The sequence below is a fragment of the Tachysurus fulvidraco genome, chromosome 16 (assembly GCF_022655615.1).
Source record: "Tachysurus fulvidraco isolate hzauxx_2018 chromosome 16, HZAU_PFXX_2.0, whole genome shotgun sequence".
Taxonomy (NCBI): Eukaryota; Metazoa; Chordata; class Actinopteri; order Siluriformes; family Bagridae; genus Tachysurus; species Tachysurus fulvidraco.
This window is the reverse complement of record NC_062533.1, coordinates 15,813,538-15,835,865: the sequence shown is the minus strand read 5'-3', so window position 1 is coordinate 15,835,865 and position 22,328 is coordinate 15,813,538. Positions and strand designations below refer to the sequence as shown.

Sequence of the window (22,328 nt, the reverse complement as noted above, 5' to 3'; positions counted from 1 at the left end):
CAACAAAAAAAACAATAAAGATTGTAATCTGATGGAACTGAGATTCATGTGAAGCTCGAATGCTAATGTCTAGTCGAGTAAAAGAGATTAGAGAAAAAGGATCTAGTCGAGAATCCGCCTTTATTATTGGTCTCGTTGTGGAAATTCTTTCTTGACAAACCAATCGTCTTGTCAGGAAGTTCGGGTCGGAGCGCAGGGTGAGCTGTGATACGGAGCGGAGATGGTTTAAGGCCCAACAGTGGCATCTTGGTGGTGCTCAAGCTTCAACCCATGGGTTGAAGCTTGGGTTTCTAATTGCAGTAAAATACAGATTTGGTTTTATCGATTTAGAAAAACAGGACATAAAAATAAATAAATAAATAAATAAATAAAGAAATTAATTTAAAAAAAAAAAAAAAAGGGCAAGGAAAGAAACACATAAAAGCACATAAACTGCTTCTAATAAAACAATAAAAAATAACCCCCAAACATTACACAAATAATAACAAAATACATATACATATATATATATCTTCAAGTAACATATTTTTTAATATAAATTATTATACAATTTATATGATATAAAAAAGCCCATTGAGCCGTAATTCATCACACTCACGTCTCCTCCCTCAGCTGTAGTTGTAACTAGGATAATGGAAAGGATGTCAAGATTAAACCAGATTTTTTTTTATTATTATTTTTCTTAAAAAAAAAAAAAAAATAAAATACAAAATTTTAAATAATAAAAAAAGTTTGAAAAAAACAAACCCCTGCCATTATAAAAAATTCTTTACTATCGATAAAATCAACATTTTTTACATAAAAAAAACAAAACAATAAATGTTATTTCACATTGTTTAAAATTTATTTACTGGTTAAATTTCATTTATTAAAATTGTACACGTTTAATCGGAAAATGGGATAAAAAGAAATCCGAGTGAATATAATATTACTTTATCTCATTATATTTAATTTGCACCTTTTTCAAGCAGCACATTATATTTCAACATTAACTCTACAATGATTATGCAACATTGCTGCATAATTAAAACGTCCACTAGATGGCACTATAAACTCGTTAAGAAAGAAGCACAGTGTAAAAAAAAAAGAGCCACAAATCAGATGAAAAAGGAGAAAAAAGAAATGAATTACAAGACGCTCTGCTTCACTGCAGGCAAAGGCAAATAAAAAAAAGCCTGAAAGTATTTTTAAAAGGTCAGTGCAGTTTAATAAATGAAAGCAATGCCTTAATAACTTTAATTTAGTAGAAGGGAAGTGCACAGGTTCTTATCTCCCTCTAATTAACAGGGAGTCGGTGACGTGTGAGCTTCCCGATCCGGCGTATCTGTAAGTGTACAGAGTTTTTCTCTGTAATTACAGCTGACACACTTCCCTTCTCTGGACCACGTGCCCTGAAACATAAACACCAAAAAATTCCTCTCTGCTTCATTGTGATTCAGTTCAATATTTCACCACTTAAACCTCAGTGGGGATCAAAGACTTTTCTCTTTTCTAAAGTAGGAATCTCTTCTTCACTCCTCACGCTTTTGGCTTTTTGTCTCTTCTAAATCCTCCTCCCTAAAGATCCGACTGCAAGTAAAGAGAGCTTGGCCTCGGCGCACTCAGAGACTGCCTGTGTCTCTCTCTCTCTCTCTCTGTGTCCATCCATCTGTTTCTCTCTCCCCGTGTCTGTCCGTCTGTTGCTCTCTCTCTCTCCTTGTCCGTCCGTCTGTCGCTCTGTCCCGTGTCCGTCTACCTGTCTCTCTCTCTGTGTCCGTCTGTCTGTCTCCCTCTCCCTGTGTCCGTCTGTCTGTCTCCCTCTCCCTGTGTCCGTCTGTCTGTCTCCCTCTCCCTGTGCCCCTCTGTCTGTCTCCCTCTCCCTGTGCCCCTCTGTCTGTCTCCCTCTCCCTGTGCCCCTCTGTCTCCCTCTCCCTGTGTCCCTGTCTGTCTCCATCTCTCCTTGACTGCCCCACTCCCCCGTCCCTCCCAGTCTCTGTCTTTTTCTTCCTCTCTGCCTTCTCTGCCCCTCCCTCTCTCTTCTCCTCACCCACCCGCCTTCTGCCGCCCCCACCCTGTCTGTCTTTCTTTTCCTGTTCTACTGCTTCCACACCTCTCTCTCTCTCTCTCTCTCTCTCTCTCACTCTCTCTCTCTCTCTCTCTGTGCTATTTATAGACTGTCCATTATGTTCTCATCATGTCCCTGAGTGAAGAACAACCTGCGGCTCTTTCCCCCACTCAGATTCCAGACCAGCTCAGAAAAACAGTATTTTCTAAAAGCCGTGTTGACGCAGGCACAGTGCCAGTAATTTCCTCCATCTAAACGCCGTCTCTGGTTACTGGAGCTACCGCAATTATCTGCGGTTCAGCTTTAATTTCATCACATTATCTCTAAATATCGTCCCCTTCCCTCGGCCTCACTACTACTACAGCTGGGCGAGGCTACGATCGGCGCTCGCGATCCTGATGAAATACAGCACAATGAACGGCATGAATAATACATCATATAAATTCTGTAACATTCGATATATTACATATAACATTCATCCATTTATGTAAAAAAATGTTCGAAACTTTTTTCTATAAAATATATTTACATTATCTTATGAATAGATTCTGGAATAATTTAGATTATTTCTTTTGTAATTTAAAACATTCCTAGAAGCAGCTGATGTTAATTATCCACTTTTTTCTAATGCATTTAAAAAAAAGTGGAAGAGTATGATGGGGACTCAGAGGAAGAGTATGATGGGGACTCAGAGGAAGAGTATTGTGGGGACTCAGAGGAAGAGTATGTGGGGACTCAGAGGAAGAGTATGTGGGGACTCAGAGGAAGAGTATGTGGGGACTCAGAGGAAGAGTATGTGGGGACTCAGAGGAAGAGTATGTGGGGACTCAGAGGAAGAGTATGTGGGGACTCAGAGGAAGAGTATGTGGGGACTCAGAGGAAGCGTATGATGGACACAAAGTGCGTGATGGAGATGAAGAGTGTGATGGAGACAAAGAGTAGTATGAAGGAGATGAAGAAGAAGGAGTTGGAGAAGGAGGAAGAAGAAGAAAAAGAAGATGAAAAGGGGGAAAAATGATGACGAGGAAGAAGAAGAAGAGTATGAGGATGAAGATGATGAAGGAGAAGATGGAGAAAAGATGAATAAGAGGAAGAACAAGAGGAAAAAGATGATGAACATCATACATGAACATAAAGAATGACGGCGATACTGAAAACCAGATGAAGCTGATGAAGAAAACGAAGAAGCCGACGGACATAAGAATAAAGATGAAGCTCTAATAAATGAGTCGAAACAAACAGGAGGTTACTGAACAAATGGCGCGTGTCGAGACGTCGCGTAACGAGACGTTTATTAAACAGCTTTAAGACGAGACTTCGATGTCTTCAGAAGACGTACGACGCCGTGACAAACTGCTGCGACGTAGAAGAAGAATAAAACACCGAGGTTGATTCTGTCCCTGCATCCTCACGCCACCTCGACTCGCTCTGATGCACTGCTTAACATTCCTGTTTGTGCTGGAAACTGCATTATCTCAGAGAAGCAGAGAGAAACTTCCTGCACAAGTTCATTATAATTAAAGTCAAGCCCACACAGTAAACAGGCCGCTCTGCGGGTGGCTCCTGGTAATGAACGTGTATTTATTTATTTATTTATTTATTGATTGATTGCTGTAAAATCCACACATCACAAGCTAGAAGAAAATCTCTGGCTGTGTCTCCAGCAGCATGTTGAGCTGAGCTGATGTCTCAGGCGAGAAGAGAACGTTCCTCCTGGTCTGGTGGTCCATAACGCTCCTGCTGGGCTCCGTAACGCGTCACGCTGATATTTTCCTTTTCACCTAAACGCCTGCAGGGAAAAAAATGGCGTCTCTTCTGCCTTAGCGTGAGAAACTAGCGAACGAGCTAACAGAGACGAACAAATACTCCTTTTAGGAGAAACACTGGATTATCGAAGCTAGGAACCAATGGTGTAGTAGGTATGATGGAGGAGAAGAAGAAGAGTATGATAAAGAAGATGATGAAGAAGAAGAAGAGTATGATGGAGAAAAAGAAGGAGAAGAGGAGCATGAAGAAGAAGAAGAAGAAGAAGAAGAGTATGATGATTAAAGATTTCGAGCTCCAGAGAGTCACCGTGACATCAGGGTGGGCATCAGGATGCAAACACAGTTTAACAGAAGAGACAAATTGCTTACGGCTTCTTTAATTTAAAAAATTTCAAATCAATTCACTTCAGTCCTGAGAGAGCGAGCGAGTGCAACATGAGCTTTAGCCAGCAAACTCTGGATTTCAGACATCAGTAAGATCTCAGAACAGATATTACTGCAGATAAACCTTTAAATATACTTTCTTCCCCCAAACACCCCTCACACACACCTTGAACACCCCTCACACACCCCTCAAACACCCCTCACACACATTTCGAACACCCCTCACACACGCCTCACACACATGCTTCACACACCCCTCGAACAGCCCCCCCTCACACACACACACGCCTCACACACCCCAGATCTAACAACTGACCCTAAACAAGCAGCGAACACTTTAGTGAATAGCTTTCACATCCATCGTCTTACCGGAGACTCGGACGTGTAGGTTGCGTTTCAGCTTTAAGGAGCTCTGCGGCGGCTCGGACCGAGAGACGGCAAGCGCGGCGGCGTGAAGAGCCTCGTCGAATACTTGCAGCACCTGGTGGGGGCAGGCGTTGAAATACTCGCCCACCTCCATGTTGGCTTCGAATAAGGTCATAGCGTTTACCACGAGCGAGTAGTGTGCGTCTTCATCAGGTTCCTGCAGGATCTGCAGGATGTCGTTCCTGTGATGCTCCGTCACGTAGCTTTCGAACATCAGGCCTGCGAGAGCCGTCTGCTCCGAGTTCAGCCACATCTCCAACCTAGAAGAAAAACGATGCTACAGACGAAATCACGCTGTTGTAGTCTGACATCATGGTGTCAGCTCTGTCCTTTACACACTTTTACTCACAGTAGAAGCCTCTATAACTAATGGTTTATAAAACAATTCAACTAAACTGGATTTTATCAGGAGAGGAGACTTGGGCAGGAGAGGAGACTTGGGCAGGAGAGGAGACTTGGGCAGGAGAGGAGACTTGGGCAGGAGAGGAGACTTGGGCAGGAGAGGAGACTTGGGCAGGAGAGGAGACTTGGGCAGGAGAGGAGACTTGGGCAGGAGACTGTGTCTCATTCTAACGTTATTTACATTTACGTAACATTTCTAAAGAAAGTTGAAGCAGATATCCAGTCAATGATTTTCTACCAAGAAGAACAAGAAAGTAACAACAAGAAATACCAAGAACAATAAGATGAAGAAGAGGAAGAAAGAAGAAAAAAAGATGATGAAGAACAACAAGATGAAGACAAAGAAGATGAAGAACCAGATGATGATAATGAAGAAGAAGAAGAAGAAGAAGAAGACCACAGAGACCAAAGAGAACTTTCTTTATGAAGATAAAGAAAATGAACAAGATGATGATGGAAAAGAAAAAGAGATGAGAGACAAAAAAGAGATGAACACAAACAAGAAGAAAAAGAACAACAACAAAAAACAAAAAAGATGACGACAAAGATGTAGAACAAGATGATGAAGAATAAGGATAATTAAATTAATAAGAGGAAGATGATGATGATGATGATGATGAAGAAGAAGAAAAGATGAACCACAAAGAGATGAAGATACAGAAGATGATTATGAAGAAAAAAGATGAACAACAACAAGATGAAGATGATGGGCGGAAAAGAACAAGAACAAATGAAAATACAGAAGATGTAGAAAAAGATGATGATGATGATGAAGAAAAAAAAGAAGAACATGAACAATGGTTGTTGAGTGCACATCATTTTTTGTATTACATCCCTCTCTACTCCATCCATCCATCTCTCTCTGTCTGTCTCTCCCTCTATCTATCTATCTCTCTCCCTCCGTCTCTCTCTCTCTCTCTCTGTCTGTGTCTCTCTCGGTCTGTCTCTCTTTCTGTGTGTGTCTCTCTCTCTCCCTTTCTGTGTCTGTCTCTCTCTCGGTCTCTCTGTCTCCCTCTCTCTTTCTGTGTCTCTCTCGGTCTGTCTCTCTTTCTGTGTCTCTCTCTCTCTCTCTCTTTCTGTGTGTCTGTCTCTCTCTCACTCTGTTTAGCATTTTAGCCAGTTAGCCAGCCTGCTAAGTATATAGTCCTTGTTTACAAACAGACGATATCTATTATATGACAATTTTATAGTAATATAATTTACCTGCTGGTGGAAATATTCACCACTTCTCAGGCTTTTCTAACACAGCTTTAAAAAGTGTGTTTGTGTGTAAACATGCTTCAGATTTGGCGCCGGACTCCTTCATTCTGAACAGATTTAGGGGTGCATTGAACAACAATAACAACAATAATTACGACGAAATAAAACCAAATAAGTCAATGTGTAACTAATCGATAAAAACACTTTAATAATACATGTGTAATATATATCGTTACATTATTTAGTTTTTCATTGTTTTTTCAAAAAGCACGAATTACCGTTTCAACCCATTCAAAAAGGAATAGTGGTACATTCCAGAAACTGTCGCGCTAAACAGGGCTCGATACCAAATAGCGCACTACTCGCTACACAAGTGCACTAGATAAAATATAAAATAACAGACACGTAGTGCACTAGTTATCCACTAAGGAGTCGTTTAGGATTAGGCGCCGAAGAGTCCATTTTTTATACGTACAGGGGTAGCGAAATAGCTCAACAACTCCTACTAATATTAATAATAATTAACTTTGAACAATATGTAATGGCCTGTTAGAAAATATCTTTTAATACATATATATGTTTTAAATATATATTTTATATCATCTTGTTTTTTATTTCGAAGCGTGTGCAAAGCAGAAACTAGATGTACCACCCGTTTAATACGAAAAAATGGTACAGTCCGTAAACCGTCCATATAAATACAAAAACCAAACAAAACATGAGCCATTTCTGTTCAGGGTTTAAACAATCTCTGTCCTGTTTATTATTGCTATTCAGTTGAATAATTAATGACAAATGACACATTGTTAAATCTCACAATAGTCATTTATTCTGTAAGCATACATACAGTGTAATATAAATATAAAATATGCATTTTCTTGTTAAAATTGGTGAGACATCATTGTATCTGTGTTGAGATGACCATACAAACAGTTTTAATTCTACCAAAAGTGGATTTATGCAGCTGTAAACAAACTCTCATTACAGTGCAGATAATCTAAAATAAGATACAGGGAGAAGGACAAGGACTTTATACTGCATTTAACAATTTATCATCATCATCATCATCATCATCATCATCATCATGAGATGCAACGTCAAACATACCTAATTTTATTCTTATAATGTTTATTATTATTAATCACTGTACAAACAAGAAACCCATTCACAGTGGAGAAAGAAAACAGAACAGTTAGAAGGATGAAAAGATGAAGATAGCTTTTTTTTTTCTCTATGTGTTTTGTGTGTGTTTGTTTCCTCTTTTGGCTTGGCTGACATGCTTTGGAGATGCTAAAAGTCAGAAGGTGAAGTACTGGGCGAACCACTCTTGTCTTTGAGTATCTGGGGAAGTCGGGGGTGAGTCTTCTGTCTCAGGAGGGCTGAGAGAGAGAGAGAGAGAGAGAGTGAGAGAGAGAGTGTGTTAGACAGACCGAGTGAGTGAAAGAGAGAGCGTTAGACAGACAGAGAGAGTGAGAGAGAGAGTTAGACAGAGTGAGAGAGAGAGAGAGAGAGAGAGAGAGAGAGAGAGAGAGAGAGAGGAAATAGTGCAGTGGTTTAACTGCAGTTGTCATGCAATAAAAGATTACTACAAATAGATAATTAGATCATTCACTAATTAAAATAAAATAAAAAACCCCAAAAGCCTGGACCTTCTGTGCCATGCTGAACTAAGGTAGTGTTAAAATTGTATTAAAAAGAACCTTATAAATTACCAGCTCACCTCTAGTCCGAACAAAATTTTGATTTACAAGATAATAAATTCTTGTAATAAATATTTTTTTTTAAATTGAGAAGTTAAATCTTTATCCTGCAATCTTTACAGTCAACCTGCGATCTTTATCCTGCGATCTTTACAGTCAACCTGCGATCTTTATCCTGCAATCTTTATCCTGCGATCTTTATCCTGCGATCTTTACAGTCAACCTGCGATATTTACAGTCAACCTGCAATCTTTATCCTGCGATCTTTACAGTCAACCTGCGATCTTTACAGTCAACCTGCAATCTTTACAGTCAACCTGCAATATTTATCCTGCGATCTTTACAAACATCCTGTGATCTTTACAGTCAAACTGTGATCTTTTTCCTGCGTTCTTTACAGTCATCCTGCAATCTTTACAGTCAACCTGCGATCTTTACAGTCACCCTGCGATCTTTATCCTGCAATCTTTACAAACATCTTCCAATCTTTATCCTACAATATTTATCCTGCGATCTTTATGGTCAACCTGCAATCTTTATCCTGCAATCTTTACAAACATCCTGCAATCTTTACAGTCAACCTATCGGTCCAAAAACCAGTACACAGAAACTCTCACAATTCAACTTCCATTTAGAGGGATGTTCTGTTACTAGTAGCTCGACAGTGAAAGACCTGGGTGTTATATTAGACAGCAACTTGTCTTTTGAAAATCATATCACCCATACTACAAACACAGCCTTCTTCCACCTTAGAAATATTGCCAAGCTGAGAAACATCCTGCCTGTATCTGATGCTGAGAAGCTAGTTCATGCATTCATGACCTCTAGACTGGACTATTGCAATGCATTACTAGGTGGTTGTCCTGCATCTTTAATAAATAGGCTACAGTTAGTCCAAAATGCAGCTGCCAGAGTTCTCACTAGGACAAGAAAGTATGACCATATAACCCCAATTTTATCATCTCTACACTGGCTACCTGTTAAGTTTAGAATCGATTACAAACTACTGCTACTTACATACAAGGCTCTTAATGGTTTAGCTCCCATGTATCTAACTAGTCTTCTAACACTTTACAATCCTTCACGCTCTCTGAGATCACAAAACTCAGGACTTCTGGTAGTTCCCAGACTATCTCAGTCTACTAAAGGTGGTAGAGCGTTTTCTTATTTAGCTCCCAAACTTTGGAATAGTCTTCCTGATAGTGTTCGGAGCACAGACACATTTTCCCAGTTTAAATGTAGATTAAAAACTCATCTCTTTAGTCAGACGTACACATAATACATCCCATAATATTGTGCACTATTACATCAGACTTGCACATATTATGAACAGCAGCTACAGTAATCCCTCTCCACTGCTTCTCGCTTTCTACCCATCCCGAGGCATCCAGAAATTGTACCAGCTCCGATCTTCTTCCGTGCGATGAAGATTTTGAACCTCCACTGAGACGAGGCCGACTCTGAGGATTCTGAGGAGATGTGAACTCCATGTGATCTTTTGCATCATTACAACATTTGTCAGACTGTATATTTATAATCACACCCTCCAGTGTCACCCATATGAGGATGAGGTTCCCCTTTGAGTCCGGTTCCTCTCAAGGTTTCTTCCGTTACCATCTAAGGGAGTTTTCCCTCAGACTTGCTCATTGGGGGAAAATACATACATATTGTGAACTAAATATATCTAATATTACTCTTGAATTTTGTATTCTATTAATCTTTATATTATTATTTATAATAACCTTATAAAGAGCTGCTTTGAGACAATGTCAATTGTAAAAAACTCTATACAAATAAACTTGAATTGAATTGAACCTGTGATCTTCATCTTGCGATCTTTAGTCATCCTGCAATCTTTACAAACATTTTGCAATATTTATTCTTCGATCTTTACGGTTATCCTGCAATGTTTACAGTCAACCTGCGATCTTTACAGTCACCCTGTGATCTTTATCCTGCAATCTTTACAAACATCCTGCAATCTTTTATGGTGCTGTGTATCCTGAGATCTTGAGGGTGCTTTCACACCTGCCTTGTTTAGTTTGGTTGAATCGTACCAGAGTTTGATTGCTCATTTGGTGCGGTTCGTTTGGGCAGGTGAGAATGCAGCAATCGAACTCTGGTGCGCACCAAAAGCGGACCAAACAAGCGTACCGAGACCTCCTTGAAGAGGTGGTCTCGGTACGCTTTCTAACGAACTCTGGTACGGTTCGTTTGTGGTGAGAACACGATCCGAGATCGAATAGACCTCACTGCAAAAAGTATTGCGCATTTTGGACTAAACCAGCTGCCGTAGTGGCTCGTTGGCAATATTTTCGGAAGATGAGCATGTCACGGTTTCGCAAAAGTAATGCTCGCCGCCTCCTGAAGTGTCTTGCGATGCGTCTTCGCCGTTTGCAGTGCATCAAAATGATATTTTCAAGCCGCATCCGCGCTTCATTCTGAAAATTAAGACTTTGCATAGAATGCTGTATACAATCGATGTAGTAGATTACAACCACGAACATAACTGCAGCGTGCATTCGTCTCTCCATGGTGTACTGTATGCTGTATTTTCCTCTTTTTGTATACTTCAGAAGTTTCGTTGAAATTTCCTGCACGTTTATTCTGACCAATCGAGAAGCAGTTTAGGAAATACGCTCAAAGACATGTGGCCAATGAGTGATGTGGATGTTATCACATGACTGCATTTTGGTTCGTTTCAACTGGTGCGGAACAGAACGATCAGTGTGGTGTGAAAAAGAACCAAAACTGCTAAAAATCTACAATATCTCATTTTTTGCTTTTGGTCTGGACCAAATGAACCGAACTATAGATGTGAAAGCACCCTTACAATCATCCTACAAATCTTTACAAACATTTTGCGATCTTTATCCTTCGATCTTTACAGACATCCTGCAAGCTCTCCAGTAAAAAATAAAAAACAATCCCAACAGATATGAGAGAAGATTCGGTTTTGTGTCTCAATGACAATTTAGTGGTAATATGCACTAAAAGACTTCATTAGTGAGTCACTGAGTGGGCAATGAACATGCATGAGTTTATGGCTCTGCTTCATTAGTGCTGATGATGGGAAGGTGATTTGCTCTGCTCCTTTCTGTCTCCGTGCTGTTTAAATTTTAGGTTCTCACAAGATTTTTCACTTCACTATCTTTGTTTGTCAGGCTTTTTGGTAGAGCATGCTAACTGAAATATACACACAAACCAAAAGAACTGTACAAGCTACTGTAGCTTTGTACAAGACACATATCAATGTCTCCCATACTGATGATCATCTTCCATTCTAATGCGTAAAATGTAGAGGTGTTGTTTTTCAGTATAGACAAACTCATGGACGTTAGCAGTTAATGCTAAGTGTCATTACAATGTCTTGCATATTTTATTCTCACTCAGCCTTTTTCGCAGTAATTTCCCACCACATCCGAGGGAAAAGTTGATATCCCTGATGATTCGGTCTCGTTTCCATTGTCATCCATCCTTTACATTTTTCAGATGAAAGACTTACTTGCTAGATAGTTAAGTAATTAGCCTCTGTCATTAACCACATAGATTTCCCAGTTGCCTAGCAACAGTGCTCTTTCGGCACTTTAGGCACTCGAACGGTGTGAGTATTGTGTGTTCATCTTCCCATGTTGAACGCTCAAATCTACAAATTCCATTTGAACACACCATTAAACATAGGCAGCTAATGCTAGCGAATTAACTTAAAGCTTAGAATGATGAGCGGAAAGAAAATGGCTGCAAAACGGTAAATAAATCCCTTCATTTGTTTTCCACAGACTGTTCTCCGAACTCCTCAGACCTACACCTTGCTGCTTTTCTCTTAGACCAGCACTGGTACTACTACTACTACTACTACTACTACTACTACTACTACTACTACTACTAATAATAATAATGTGCTGAGGTAACATTACTTGATGTCAATATAAACAGACATCTTTATTAAAGAAGAGTTGCAGATTTCCTAAAACTCTTCTTTAATAAAGATGTCTGTTTATATTGACATCAAGTAATGTTACCTCAGCAAATTATTATTATTATTAATAATAATATTATTATTAATATTATTAAATGTTTGTTGTGATAGACAACTAAGCTACATGATGAAGCTAATGACATTTAAGCCAGTAGCATAAACTTACCTCAGCACATTATTATTATTATTATTATTATTATTAGTAGTAGTAGTAGTATTATGTACATTCATTGGTATGTACACGTTGATTAATGACTGTTAATAAACATTAGCCCGGGTTCGTATATTAATGACTAGGGGGCAGTGTTGCTAAACTGGCTGAGAGTTAGAGATGCAATAATTTGAACAGGATATTAACATAAAAACATGACATTTAAAGCAAAAAAAAAATCATTAATTAATTAATATGTATTTTATAAACGGTTAGTAACATACTAATACTTATAAAATAATAAAATATAGCACCTAATATATCCATCTTATCATCAACAAGAATGATCCATAGCCATAACCCCGCTCCATTTTAGGAAGTGTGCAAATATCAGCTGGAGGATAAGGGACTAAAACTAAAAATCTTTCGTTTTTCCTCTTTGTATTAGAAAACACACATTTTATAAGATTGTAACACCTTTCTTTTACATGGAAGAAGTAAAATGAGTGAACGAAGATAAGAAATTTATTGAAAAAAAAAATGAAATAAAGAATCAAATAAATATAAAAAGAATAAAATAAATACAATATAAAATAAATACATCATTTATTAATGAGGCAATTTATTATGAATGAATTATTTAGTCATTTTCGTCTGATACCCCTGTCACACAGGTCACTTTGTAGTCCATGTGTTGCTCAGTGTTAACCCTTAACCACTTTAAATGATAGTAAATATCCACCTAATAGCAGAAATAGGCAGATATTGTACAAGTGGTGGTTTTCCTCACAGCAGTGACACTAATGGTGTGTGTCTTTGTGTGTGTTTTTTTTTTTGTATTATTTTAAAGCATGTACACTGATAAACTGTACAGTGGAAGGCGATGGCGTGGTCGAGCGTCTGTATTTGTGAATGGAGGGAGGAGCTGATGTCATTGACTGATCACACACGTGTGCTGAATTGTGTTAATTACTCTTCTCTATTGCAGTGAGCTGCGGCAAAGATAGAAGAGAGAGAGCCTAGCAAGCTGTGTGTGTGTGTGTGTGTGTGTGTGTGTGTGTTGAAAATCATTGAAGAGATAAAAATGTGTGATAGTGTTACTATTAATCACACAATAAGAAGTAAAAATGTGTACACTTTGTATTGTAAGGAATATACATGGGGAAGTCGTGGCCTAATGGTTAGAGTGTTTGACTCCTAACCCTAAGGTTATGGGTTCGAGTCTCGGGTCGGCAATACCACGACTGAGGTGCAGCATAAATGGCTGCCCACTGCTCCGGGTGTGTGTTCACTGCTGTGTGTGTGTGTGTGTGTGTGTGTGTGTGTGTGTGTGTGTGTGTGTGTGTGTGTGTGTGTGTGCACTATGGATGGGTTAAATGCAGAGAACGAATTCCGACTATGGGTCACCGTACTTAGCCGTACGCCACTTTCACTTTCCACACTCTGGATGTGCTGACGTACAACAAAAGGTCCTTAGTATTTTTCTTATATCACAGCAATTTGCCAACAATTACAACCTTTAGATTTATTAAGGAACATGTTCTGCTTTTTATAACCTGTTTATGGTTACAAACGACGTTGTGGAATCGGGAAAAGATCGTTCCCTCACTAGCCTCTATTTTTTCTCTCTCTTGCAGTTAAGATAACAACAGCAGCAACACCTCATGACAAAACATCGTGATCGATCGTGACACTGGAGACTCCTTCAATAAATGTTCAATTAACTAAACATAGAGAATCCTGAACTCTACTAGCGAGATCCATCACCCAATTAAAATGTGTAGTCCTGTGGCTGAGCCTGGGGTTAGAGTGACCTGTACTGTAGGTGCAGCTTAAAACAGTATCATTGGTTCTACGGTATTATTTCATACACAAGTGCTAATTTAGTTAGTAAACAAAACATTGACGTTAAGTCACTTGCCAAAATCTGCACCATTTTAGTGTGTGTATGTGTGTGTGTGTGCTTAGCTAGGTGCTGTGCCATGGTGTGCTCTGGATTCAGGGTCACCTTGTCCTGCTTTGAGCCTGGCAGCCTGTGCGTGTGTGTTTGAGGAGCTGGACGAGTCCCATAACAATGCAGGGTGATCCGGCTCGCTCGCTTCATTCCCATTCAGAACAGCGTGCATGCAGAATCGCACAGCGGCGCTCCCAGATACGACGAGCAAGCACGCATGCTCGACACACCACACCACACACACACACACACACACACACACACACACACACACACACACACACACACACACACACACACACAGAGAAACAAACGACATGCCAAGCAGAATGCAGTGAATCACGTACACACGGACAATCGTACGTACAGAGAACGAAAATGAACAAACAAGTTCGATATTATTATTAATATTAGGTCACGTGACATTAATGTGCACTTTAGAGATGTTACATATGAGTCTGATATCACACAGAGACAGAGAGACACCAACTCCCAGCGTGCACTCTGGTGGGTGGGGACACATGCTCCCTTTTGCATTCCAATGCCATTTATAATAGTAATAATAATAATAATAATAATAATAATAATAATAATAATAACAAAAATAATAATAATAATACTCATACATAAACATTAAGGTGAAGAAGAGGTATCCCATTTTTTCCTGTCATCTGGAAAGAAACCAAACTGCGTTCTGTGCCACGACATGATCGATATCTCTCAGAGACAAAAAAAAAAAAAAAAAGAAGAAGAAAAAAAAAGTTCTTCTTATCTAACGTCATGCTGATGGAGGGGGTGAATCTTCACTCCGCCCCCTCCTTTAAGCCGGCGAGCTTAAAAGGTCGAGGGCTTTCATTACTCGAGTTAATGACATGTTTCAGAAGGGTGCGATTGATGCTTTGGGTTTCTTATTCCTGATTTCACGCCTTCTGTTTATCAGAGAAAAGCAATCCTCAGTGTCACATTGGATTCTTTCCAGTTTCTCAAAAGGGATACGGCAGAAGTGGTTAGAAATGATTTGGAGATGAGCGGAGAGGTGAGCGTCATGCTGGCGTGCTCGTCCACTGGGCAAGAGAGACAGGGAACGAAAGAGAGATTGAGAGATAGTGAGAGAGAGAGAGACAGAGAGAGAGAGAGACAGAGAGAGAGAGGCGTCTGTGGCGGAGAGAGGTGTAGCTCACCTCGTGAATTTCTTGGGTTCGGAGGGAGGGGTCGGTGGGGGCAGTGGTTTGCTGGTGTTGAGCTCCAGCTGGTGAATGGGGGAGTTGGGGATGGGTTCGAGGCGATTAGGCTGGGGCGGCCCGCTTCCTGTCCCCCCAGCCTCGGCATTGGCCCTTAGATTGGGCGAGCTGCTGAATCGGGTGGCCGATTTGTCATTCTTTCGCTTTTGCTATACAGAACACAAAAAAAAACAACAAAAAAAAAAAACAATGACAACAAAAACTAAGTATGTACTGTATAGAAGCTGAGAGCGCTGGTGTAGCCTGACGCTCTCTACTATAAACTTCTATTCTCCAGAGATTGAGATCAGATCACATGTCGATGGTCAAGCTTGTAGACGCTGAGGTGTGGAAAGTCGAACTCGGTTGAGCTCGGCCCGATGTGTCGGGAAAGAGTTTGTGAGTTTGAGCTGACAGAATGGCTTGGAAAGCAAAGAGTTGGATGTCTAAACACATATGACACACACTGGACACACATACAGGTCCACGGTGATAGAAACACACACACACACACACACACACAGAGAAAATGAAACTTATTTGATGCTACATTTAGACTTTTTCTTTAATCCAGTGAGAGAGGAGTTTGGTGTTTTATCTGCTCGTACTCTTTCGTTAATCCGACCGTCTGAAACCGTACACGTATTGTACAAATCAGAATTCATGTTGGAGCAGGAAAAACACCAAACGTGTTTAGCACTTGATTTGTAGAGCACTAACATGAGCGACAGTGTTAACGACAGCCGTCTTGCTCGTGAGCTCGGGCGTGTTAAGTGCGAAGCTGGAGCAGCTACACTGAATGGGAAAAGAGTCCTTGGTCTTCTGTCTAGATCAGTGTGTTTCCTGGGGTTCATGCCTTTTTATTTATTTATTTTTTTTACAGCTACAGCAATGCAAATCTCACTACTACAAATGATATAGTTATGCTCGAGTCCTTATGGTTTGGTCAATTGAATGGGTTTAATCCAAACCTTTGCATAACAACTAGGTCTGGATTGAAATTTCAGGAACGGCAGGCCGTATGACGTCCGAGTGGCCCTCGGATCAATCTTTCCAGGAGTCGCCTTGACGCTGAGATGATAGGAACCGTTCGACTTCGCTCCACAACACAAAACTGATCGGTAAATCCCATTTAGCTTTATTCTAGATAATCAGTCTGCATTCGGTCTGTCTGTATTACAGTGGAGTTGATTCTTCTATTTTACAGATATTTTTTATTTTACAGATACAGGCCTTCTAGTGCATTGTGTGTGTGTGTGTGTGTGTGTGTGTGTGTGTGTGTGTGTGTGTGTGTGTGTGTGTGTGTGTGTATATATAAAATGTAAAATAGCCCACAAAATCCACCACCTTCCTTGGATTTTGGACATTTGCACAAATCCAGTTATTAGCCTTATCATATCAGACTTGTGTTGTGATGGAAAGATGCTTTGCTTCTGTATAATGCAGAGAAATGTAGGCATGTGGGTTTAATTCCTGATACACCGCAGCAACATAAATAATAACACGCGTTATTATAAACCTGCGATTTGCCTTACAGCTGAAAGGAGCGTCAGAGCTGCCGTTATTAAAAAAAAAAAACACTATCTAAATCGAGAATTTATCAGAGTTGTGAGATAAAATAGTTTAAATACTTTATAAAAGTGTTAGAGCCTCTGATAATGACAGATACGACCTGGTGTCATGGTGCGTTTTCTATCTGTTACAAGTGAGTAGTGTTAATATAAACTCTGTGGATTATATTTGGAGATACCCAGCTTCAATCCTGGTCAGTGTTGATTTAGATCCAGCGGCTATCCAGGGAACATGGTGCATGAGGTAGGGATACACCACCCATTATCATGCTTATATACATTCACACACCTATTTACACCTGGGGGCAACGGGAACCTGACATTGCCGATCCGATTTCAGCATGTTTTAGGAGTAAAAGGGAGATGAAACCCAGACAGACACGTGAAGACCACGAGACTTCAAACAGGCTGTAACTCTGACTCAGGATCAAACCAGGGACCCTGGAGCTGTGAGCCTGGAAGTGCGCTTCGATGGGCTTTAAGTGCTTCACACACTTACTTTGAGCAGCAGTCTGCTTTTGTGGAGATTTCATGTCGTGTCATGTCTCTTGTGTAGCGTCCTGCGGGGGTTTATGGGTTTCTTTGGAGGTCCTAGACTGAATACGTTTTTCAAGTGTTTTGGGAGGAAATATCCAAAAGTAAGCACGACATCCTTAAACTTTTGATACGGGAAAATAAAATACAAATGGACCCGTTTGGAATCCTTGACCATGGTGCAATGTACTGTAGTTATCACGCTGTATAAGCTTCTGGAAGAGATACGAGAGCGTTCCTCTGCCTATTCAGCAGATGTGCCGATCATCTGTCCTGCTGGGACGGGTGTTTAAAGACATATCTGTTCCTGAACAATCTGTTATACAGCAAACCTGCCATTTATTTGCTGATTAACATTCGCTGAACCTGACATATATCTCCATATATTATGAAAGGAGATGCTTCGTTTGTGTCAACGGAAATGCTGGAAAACCGCTAACACAGCCAAGAGCAAGGAGAGGAAGTTCGCTTACCTTAATGAGAGGGTTAATTACACCGACGTTGGGGCTGGTGTTGAACACTTTGTTGAAGTTGGTCTCTCTGTTTACAAGCTCTAGCTGGTAGAACTTCTTATCATCCTGTACAGTACATAGCAGAAGGAACCTGAGATCACCGTAGTATTTTTATTTTTCATATCTAGTCCTAGAAAAAAAAACTTTGGAAAGCTCTGCTGCTTAATATAGCTGTAGTGATTAGTAGTGATAAACTCACCACCAGCTTCTTGACCAGGGATTCTCTCTCGGTTACCATGTCTTTGAGCTCAGCGATCACCTGCAGATCTTCTGGCCTACTCTCCCGGTTCCTGAACTTCTCCTCCGTCCCTTCGAGCCTATAAGAAGAGAGCAAAAAGTTTTCCTCTTACTCACAGGGAAAAAAACAGATCGGCTTGTACTGTACCGGTAAATGGGAAATTCGACTCCTCGGGAATTCCTGATTCAATTACGTGAATGTTTTCGAGCACTCTGAAAGCCATTAGCTGCGAATCGATGCAAAAGTTACATCCCACATCACCGTCTGCACTTCAGTCTCACACGGTAATTAAAATCGGCAGCACCTCTGAATACCTGTCTCGCTCAATGAGTCCTTCATTTTCACACATCCCTCCATTCTCGGCATGAACAGAGCCATTATGAATCGATATCTGCTCTGTGTCTGGATTCCTGATTATTCTAAGCCTATAATGGATGGACAGAAATCACCAAATTTGTTCTTCTTGTACTTTTATGACCGGGTTTATTTGTTATTGATCACGTGTTTAGTCATTTTTATACACAAACGGATTCCTTTCAATTGCATCTGTCCATCCATTCATCCGTCCATCCATCCATGCGTCTATCTATCCAGCCTGAAAGCCATTCAGACTCAAAACTCCATGCGTATTGACATTCCGCCTGCTAACCACTCACCCAATCAGACATCCATCAATCTGTCCTTCCATCCGTCCATTCGCTATTCATCAAATCTATCCCTCAATTCATACATTCCTCCCTCCGTTGATCCATCTGTTCATCCTTCCAGCAGTCCGACTCTCACATCTTCCATCCAGCCTGAGGCCACTGGGACATAAGAGACAGTAATCCACTCCTGTATACATACAGTACATTCTCCTGTTAGCCACCTAACCATTCCATCTATCTATCCATCCATCCATCCATCCATCCATCCATCCATCCATCCATCCATCCATCCACCTCTCTTTTCTTCCATCCATTCTCAAAGACAGATAAACATAACAAATAATATTCTATGCATGCATACATATATTTGTCCTCCTAGAAATGCAACAAAGACACCCTTCAATTTATCCATCCATCCATCCATCCATCCATCCATCCATCCATCCATCCATCCATCCATCCAACTTTTTTCTTCCATCCACTCTGAAAACCAGTTAAACATAACAAATAATATTCAATGCATGCATAAATATATTTAGACACCCTTCAATCCATCCATCCATCCATTCATCCATCCACCCGTCTCTCTTTTCTTCCATCCATTCTCAAAGCCAGATAAACATAACAAATAATATTCTATGCATGCATACATAAATTTGTCCTCCTAGAAATGCAACAAAGACACCCTTCCATCCACCCACCCATCCATCCATCCATCCATCCATCCACCAATCCATCTTTTATTTCTTCCATCCACTCTGAAAAACCAGTTAAACATAAATAATATTCAATGCATGCATAAATATATTTATGCTCCTAGCAATCCAACCAACAAGACACCCTTCAATCCATTGATCCATCCATTCATCCATCCACCCATCCATCCAGAAACACAATAATTCAAATATTTATCTATCCAGACATTACACATGTACATTAATGCATCCATGCAATCTCCCAATCCGTTATTCATCTAAACATCTAACCAGCCATCCACCTCTCTTTTCTTCCATCCACCCTGAAAGCCAGTAGAACATAACAAATAATATTCAATACATGCATAAATATATTTGTCCTCCTAGCAATCCGTCCGTCCGTCCATCCATCCGTCCATCCCTCCATCCATCCAATCATCCTTCCATCCTTCCATCCATGCAAACTGCCACTTAGTCAAACAATCAGTAAAGGATGGTTCTTTGGGGTTCTTTGGGGTGCACAGATTCACATACAGAAAGGAAATTATCAGCTAGACATTTACATTTACGACTTACATTTTATCTCAGTTTATCCGTCTGAGCAGTTGAGTGTTAAGGACCTTGCTCACAAAAAACTTCACAAAAACACAGCAGCCACAAAACCTACTTAGCTTCCTCCTGCCATCATTCCATCAGATGAAGCTAAACACAAATTAAACACACAGTCCTCAGACTCACGTGACACATAAACGGGTTGAAATTTAATGACGGTTTGAACAAACTTGATCGTCACTTTGATTAATTGCGACAAAAATGAGGCTGGCATTAAAACAGATTTGTGTTGCGCTTAATTAGCAAGCGGTAAATCCAGGCCCGGTGGGGACGCCCCGAGAAACAGTGTGAAAAAATCCCAGTTAAGACCGTTTCACTGGAGATCTCCTTCTGTTAGGCAGTGAAGGACTCCCTCGTCCTCCAAAAAGTTTACAAGCTGTTAATTGTCTTAATAAGATGTGAAATGAGATGGAGCGAGTCAAAGGCGAAGGGAATGAATGCATCCGTATTTTTGAATGCTTTATTTGAACAGATTCTGAAATAAAGAATTTTATTACATAGAATAAATCTCTCCCTCGGGACAATCTCAGTTCATTTGCCTTGGGATTTTGACCTGTGGTTTGTTGCTCAAAAACAGTCACAGTGTTTGTATATTTGGTCATCTGTATATGCATATGCATGCACTTACACACACATATACACACACACATACACACACACACACACACACACACACAAACTAGCAGAAACACACGCACGCACACATACAGACACATACAAGTGCACACACACAGACACACACACATGCTCACACACAAAAACTAGCAGAAACACATGTATGCACGCACGCGCACACACACACACACAGACACACACACAAGTGAACACACACAGACACACACACGCTCACACACAAGCGCACACACACACAAAAACTAGCAGAAACACATGCACGCACGCACGCAAGCACACACACACAGACACACACACAAGTGAACACATAAACAGACACACAAACACACAAACAGAAACACATACACGCACACATGCACACACACAAACACACACACAAGTGCGCACACACACAGACACACACAAACATTCACAGGCAGAAACACATGCACGCACGCACACACACAGACACACACAAACACACACAGACACTCACACAGACACAAAAACACAGACATGCACACACAGACACAGACACGCAGATATAAAGCAGACATAAAGCAGACAGAGTGGTAGGTCAGTGGTTGTTCAAGGTGTTAAACTACTGATCAGAAGGTCGTGAGCTCGAGCCCCAGGCCCATCGAGCATCCAGTCCTGGGCCCCTCAGTAAGGCCCTTAACCCTGAATTGCTCTGCTGAGTAATTAAGATAAAAGTAATTCTCTTTGGATAAAGGCGTCCTCCAAATACCCTAAATGTATAATGTACATAAGGTGCAATTAAAACATAGGCTCGTTAAGACAGCTAAATATTCAACCTATCCTCTAAAGAACAAATACATTGTTGTCACAAACATCACTCACTTCACTAACGTCCATTACTATTTTTAGAGCATTTCATTTGAACCCATAATGTGTGTTGAATTGAATTCAGGGTGTATTAAGTATTCTAGGTTTCACCGTGCTGCGCAAACACAGCATGGAAACTCACAGGATCTGCAGGGCCGAGATTTTGTCCTTGAGCAGCTCCTGGGCTTTGTTGAAGTCAGACAGCATGTTTTGCGTCTCCCTGTTGTGTATTGCGTTCAGCTCAGCCATCTCCCGCTCATGCTTCTTACATAGGTCCTGCTCATGAGCCCTGAGAAAACACACACACACACACACACACACACACACACACACACACACACACACACACACACAGTGAACTTGTGTAGCGAGTCTGCTGTCATCTGATTCGTCATCGTCTCCGTACACCATGCTGCGTTTGATCACACCATTAACTTTCATCCATCCCAAGGCTGCTCTCATGCTTTCGTTCTTTCGCAATAGCGGCCATCTTCTGTAAGAAAGCTGTGTGTAAATCATGTCATACCCGGTTGGATGGGATCTCTGCATTCTATAACACTTCTTTCTGTTTGTTTATTGATTTTCATTCATGACGTACTGAGCACATTTCCCCTTTAAGGGCGACTCTCTTTGTAGTGTAGCAACAATTTACACGTTTCATACACTCATAGTTGTGTATATACTCACAATCTCTCCCCCACACACACACACACACACACACACACACACACACACACACACACACACACACACACACACACACACACCATCCCTGACAGATCTACAAATGTGTGTGCACGGAGGATGTGTGCAGGAGCAGGCTTTGCTTTCCCAC

General features: G+C 40.6%; 2 protein-coding genes across 7 annotated transcripts in view; both read right to left on the bottom strand.

Moving 5' to 3' along the window:
* Window positions 1-6,357, bottom strand: part of mcm9 (minichromosome maintenance 9 homologous recombination repair factor) — a 16,656-nt gene extending 10,299 nt beyond the window's left edge. For 3 of the 4 annotated variants that reach the window (XR_007138175.1, XM_027155477.2, XM_027155480.2), the window contains exons 1-2: window positions 6,226-6,357; window positions 4,564-4,897 (exon numbers count right to left, since the gene is read on the bottom strand). Coding sequence is in view for 3 of the 4 variants with exons in the window: in XM_027155477.2 (XP_027011278.2) it covers window positions 4,564-4,873 (310 nt within the window). In the remaining variant the exon portion in view is untranslated. The remainder of the gene's footprint in view (window positions 1-4,563; window positions 4,898-6,225) is intronic. The other variant, XM_027155478.2, reaches the window with a different exon arrangement.
* Window positions 6,358-7,028: 671 nt separating this feature from the next.
* Window positions 7,029-22,328, bottom strand: part of fam184ab (family with sequence similarity 184 member Ab) — a 119,055-nt gene continuing 103,755 nt past the window's right edge. Inside the window, exons 15-20 of one of the 3 annotated variants that reach the window (XM_027155369.2) lie at window positions 21,636-21,782; window positions 18,043-18,160; window positions 17,805-17,909; window positions 15,188-15,396; window positions 14,061-15,070; window positions 7,029-7,601 (exon numbers count right to left, since the gene is read on the bottom strand). In XM_027155369.2, coding sequence (XP_027011170.1) covers window positions 14,884-15,070; window positions 15,188-15,396; window positions 17,805-17,909; window positions 18,043-18,160; window positions 21,636-21,782 — 766 coding nt within the window. In that variant the 3' untranslated portion in view covers window positions 7,029-7,601; window positions 14,061-14,883. The remainder of the gene's footprint in view (window positions 7,602-14,060; window positions 15,071-15,187; window positions 15,397-17,804; window positions 17,910-18,042; window positions 18,161-21,635; window positions 21,783-22,328) is intronic. The other 2 variants (XM_027155370.2, XM_027155372.2) reach the window with 2 other exon arrangements.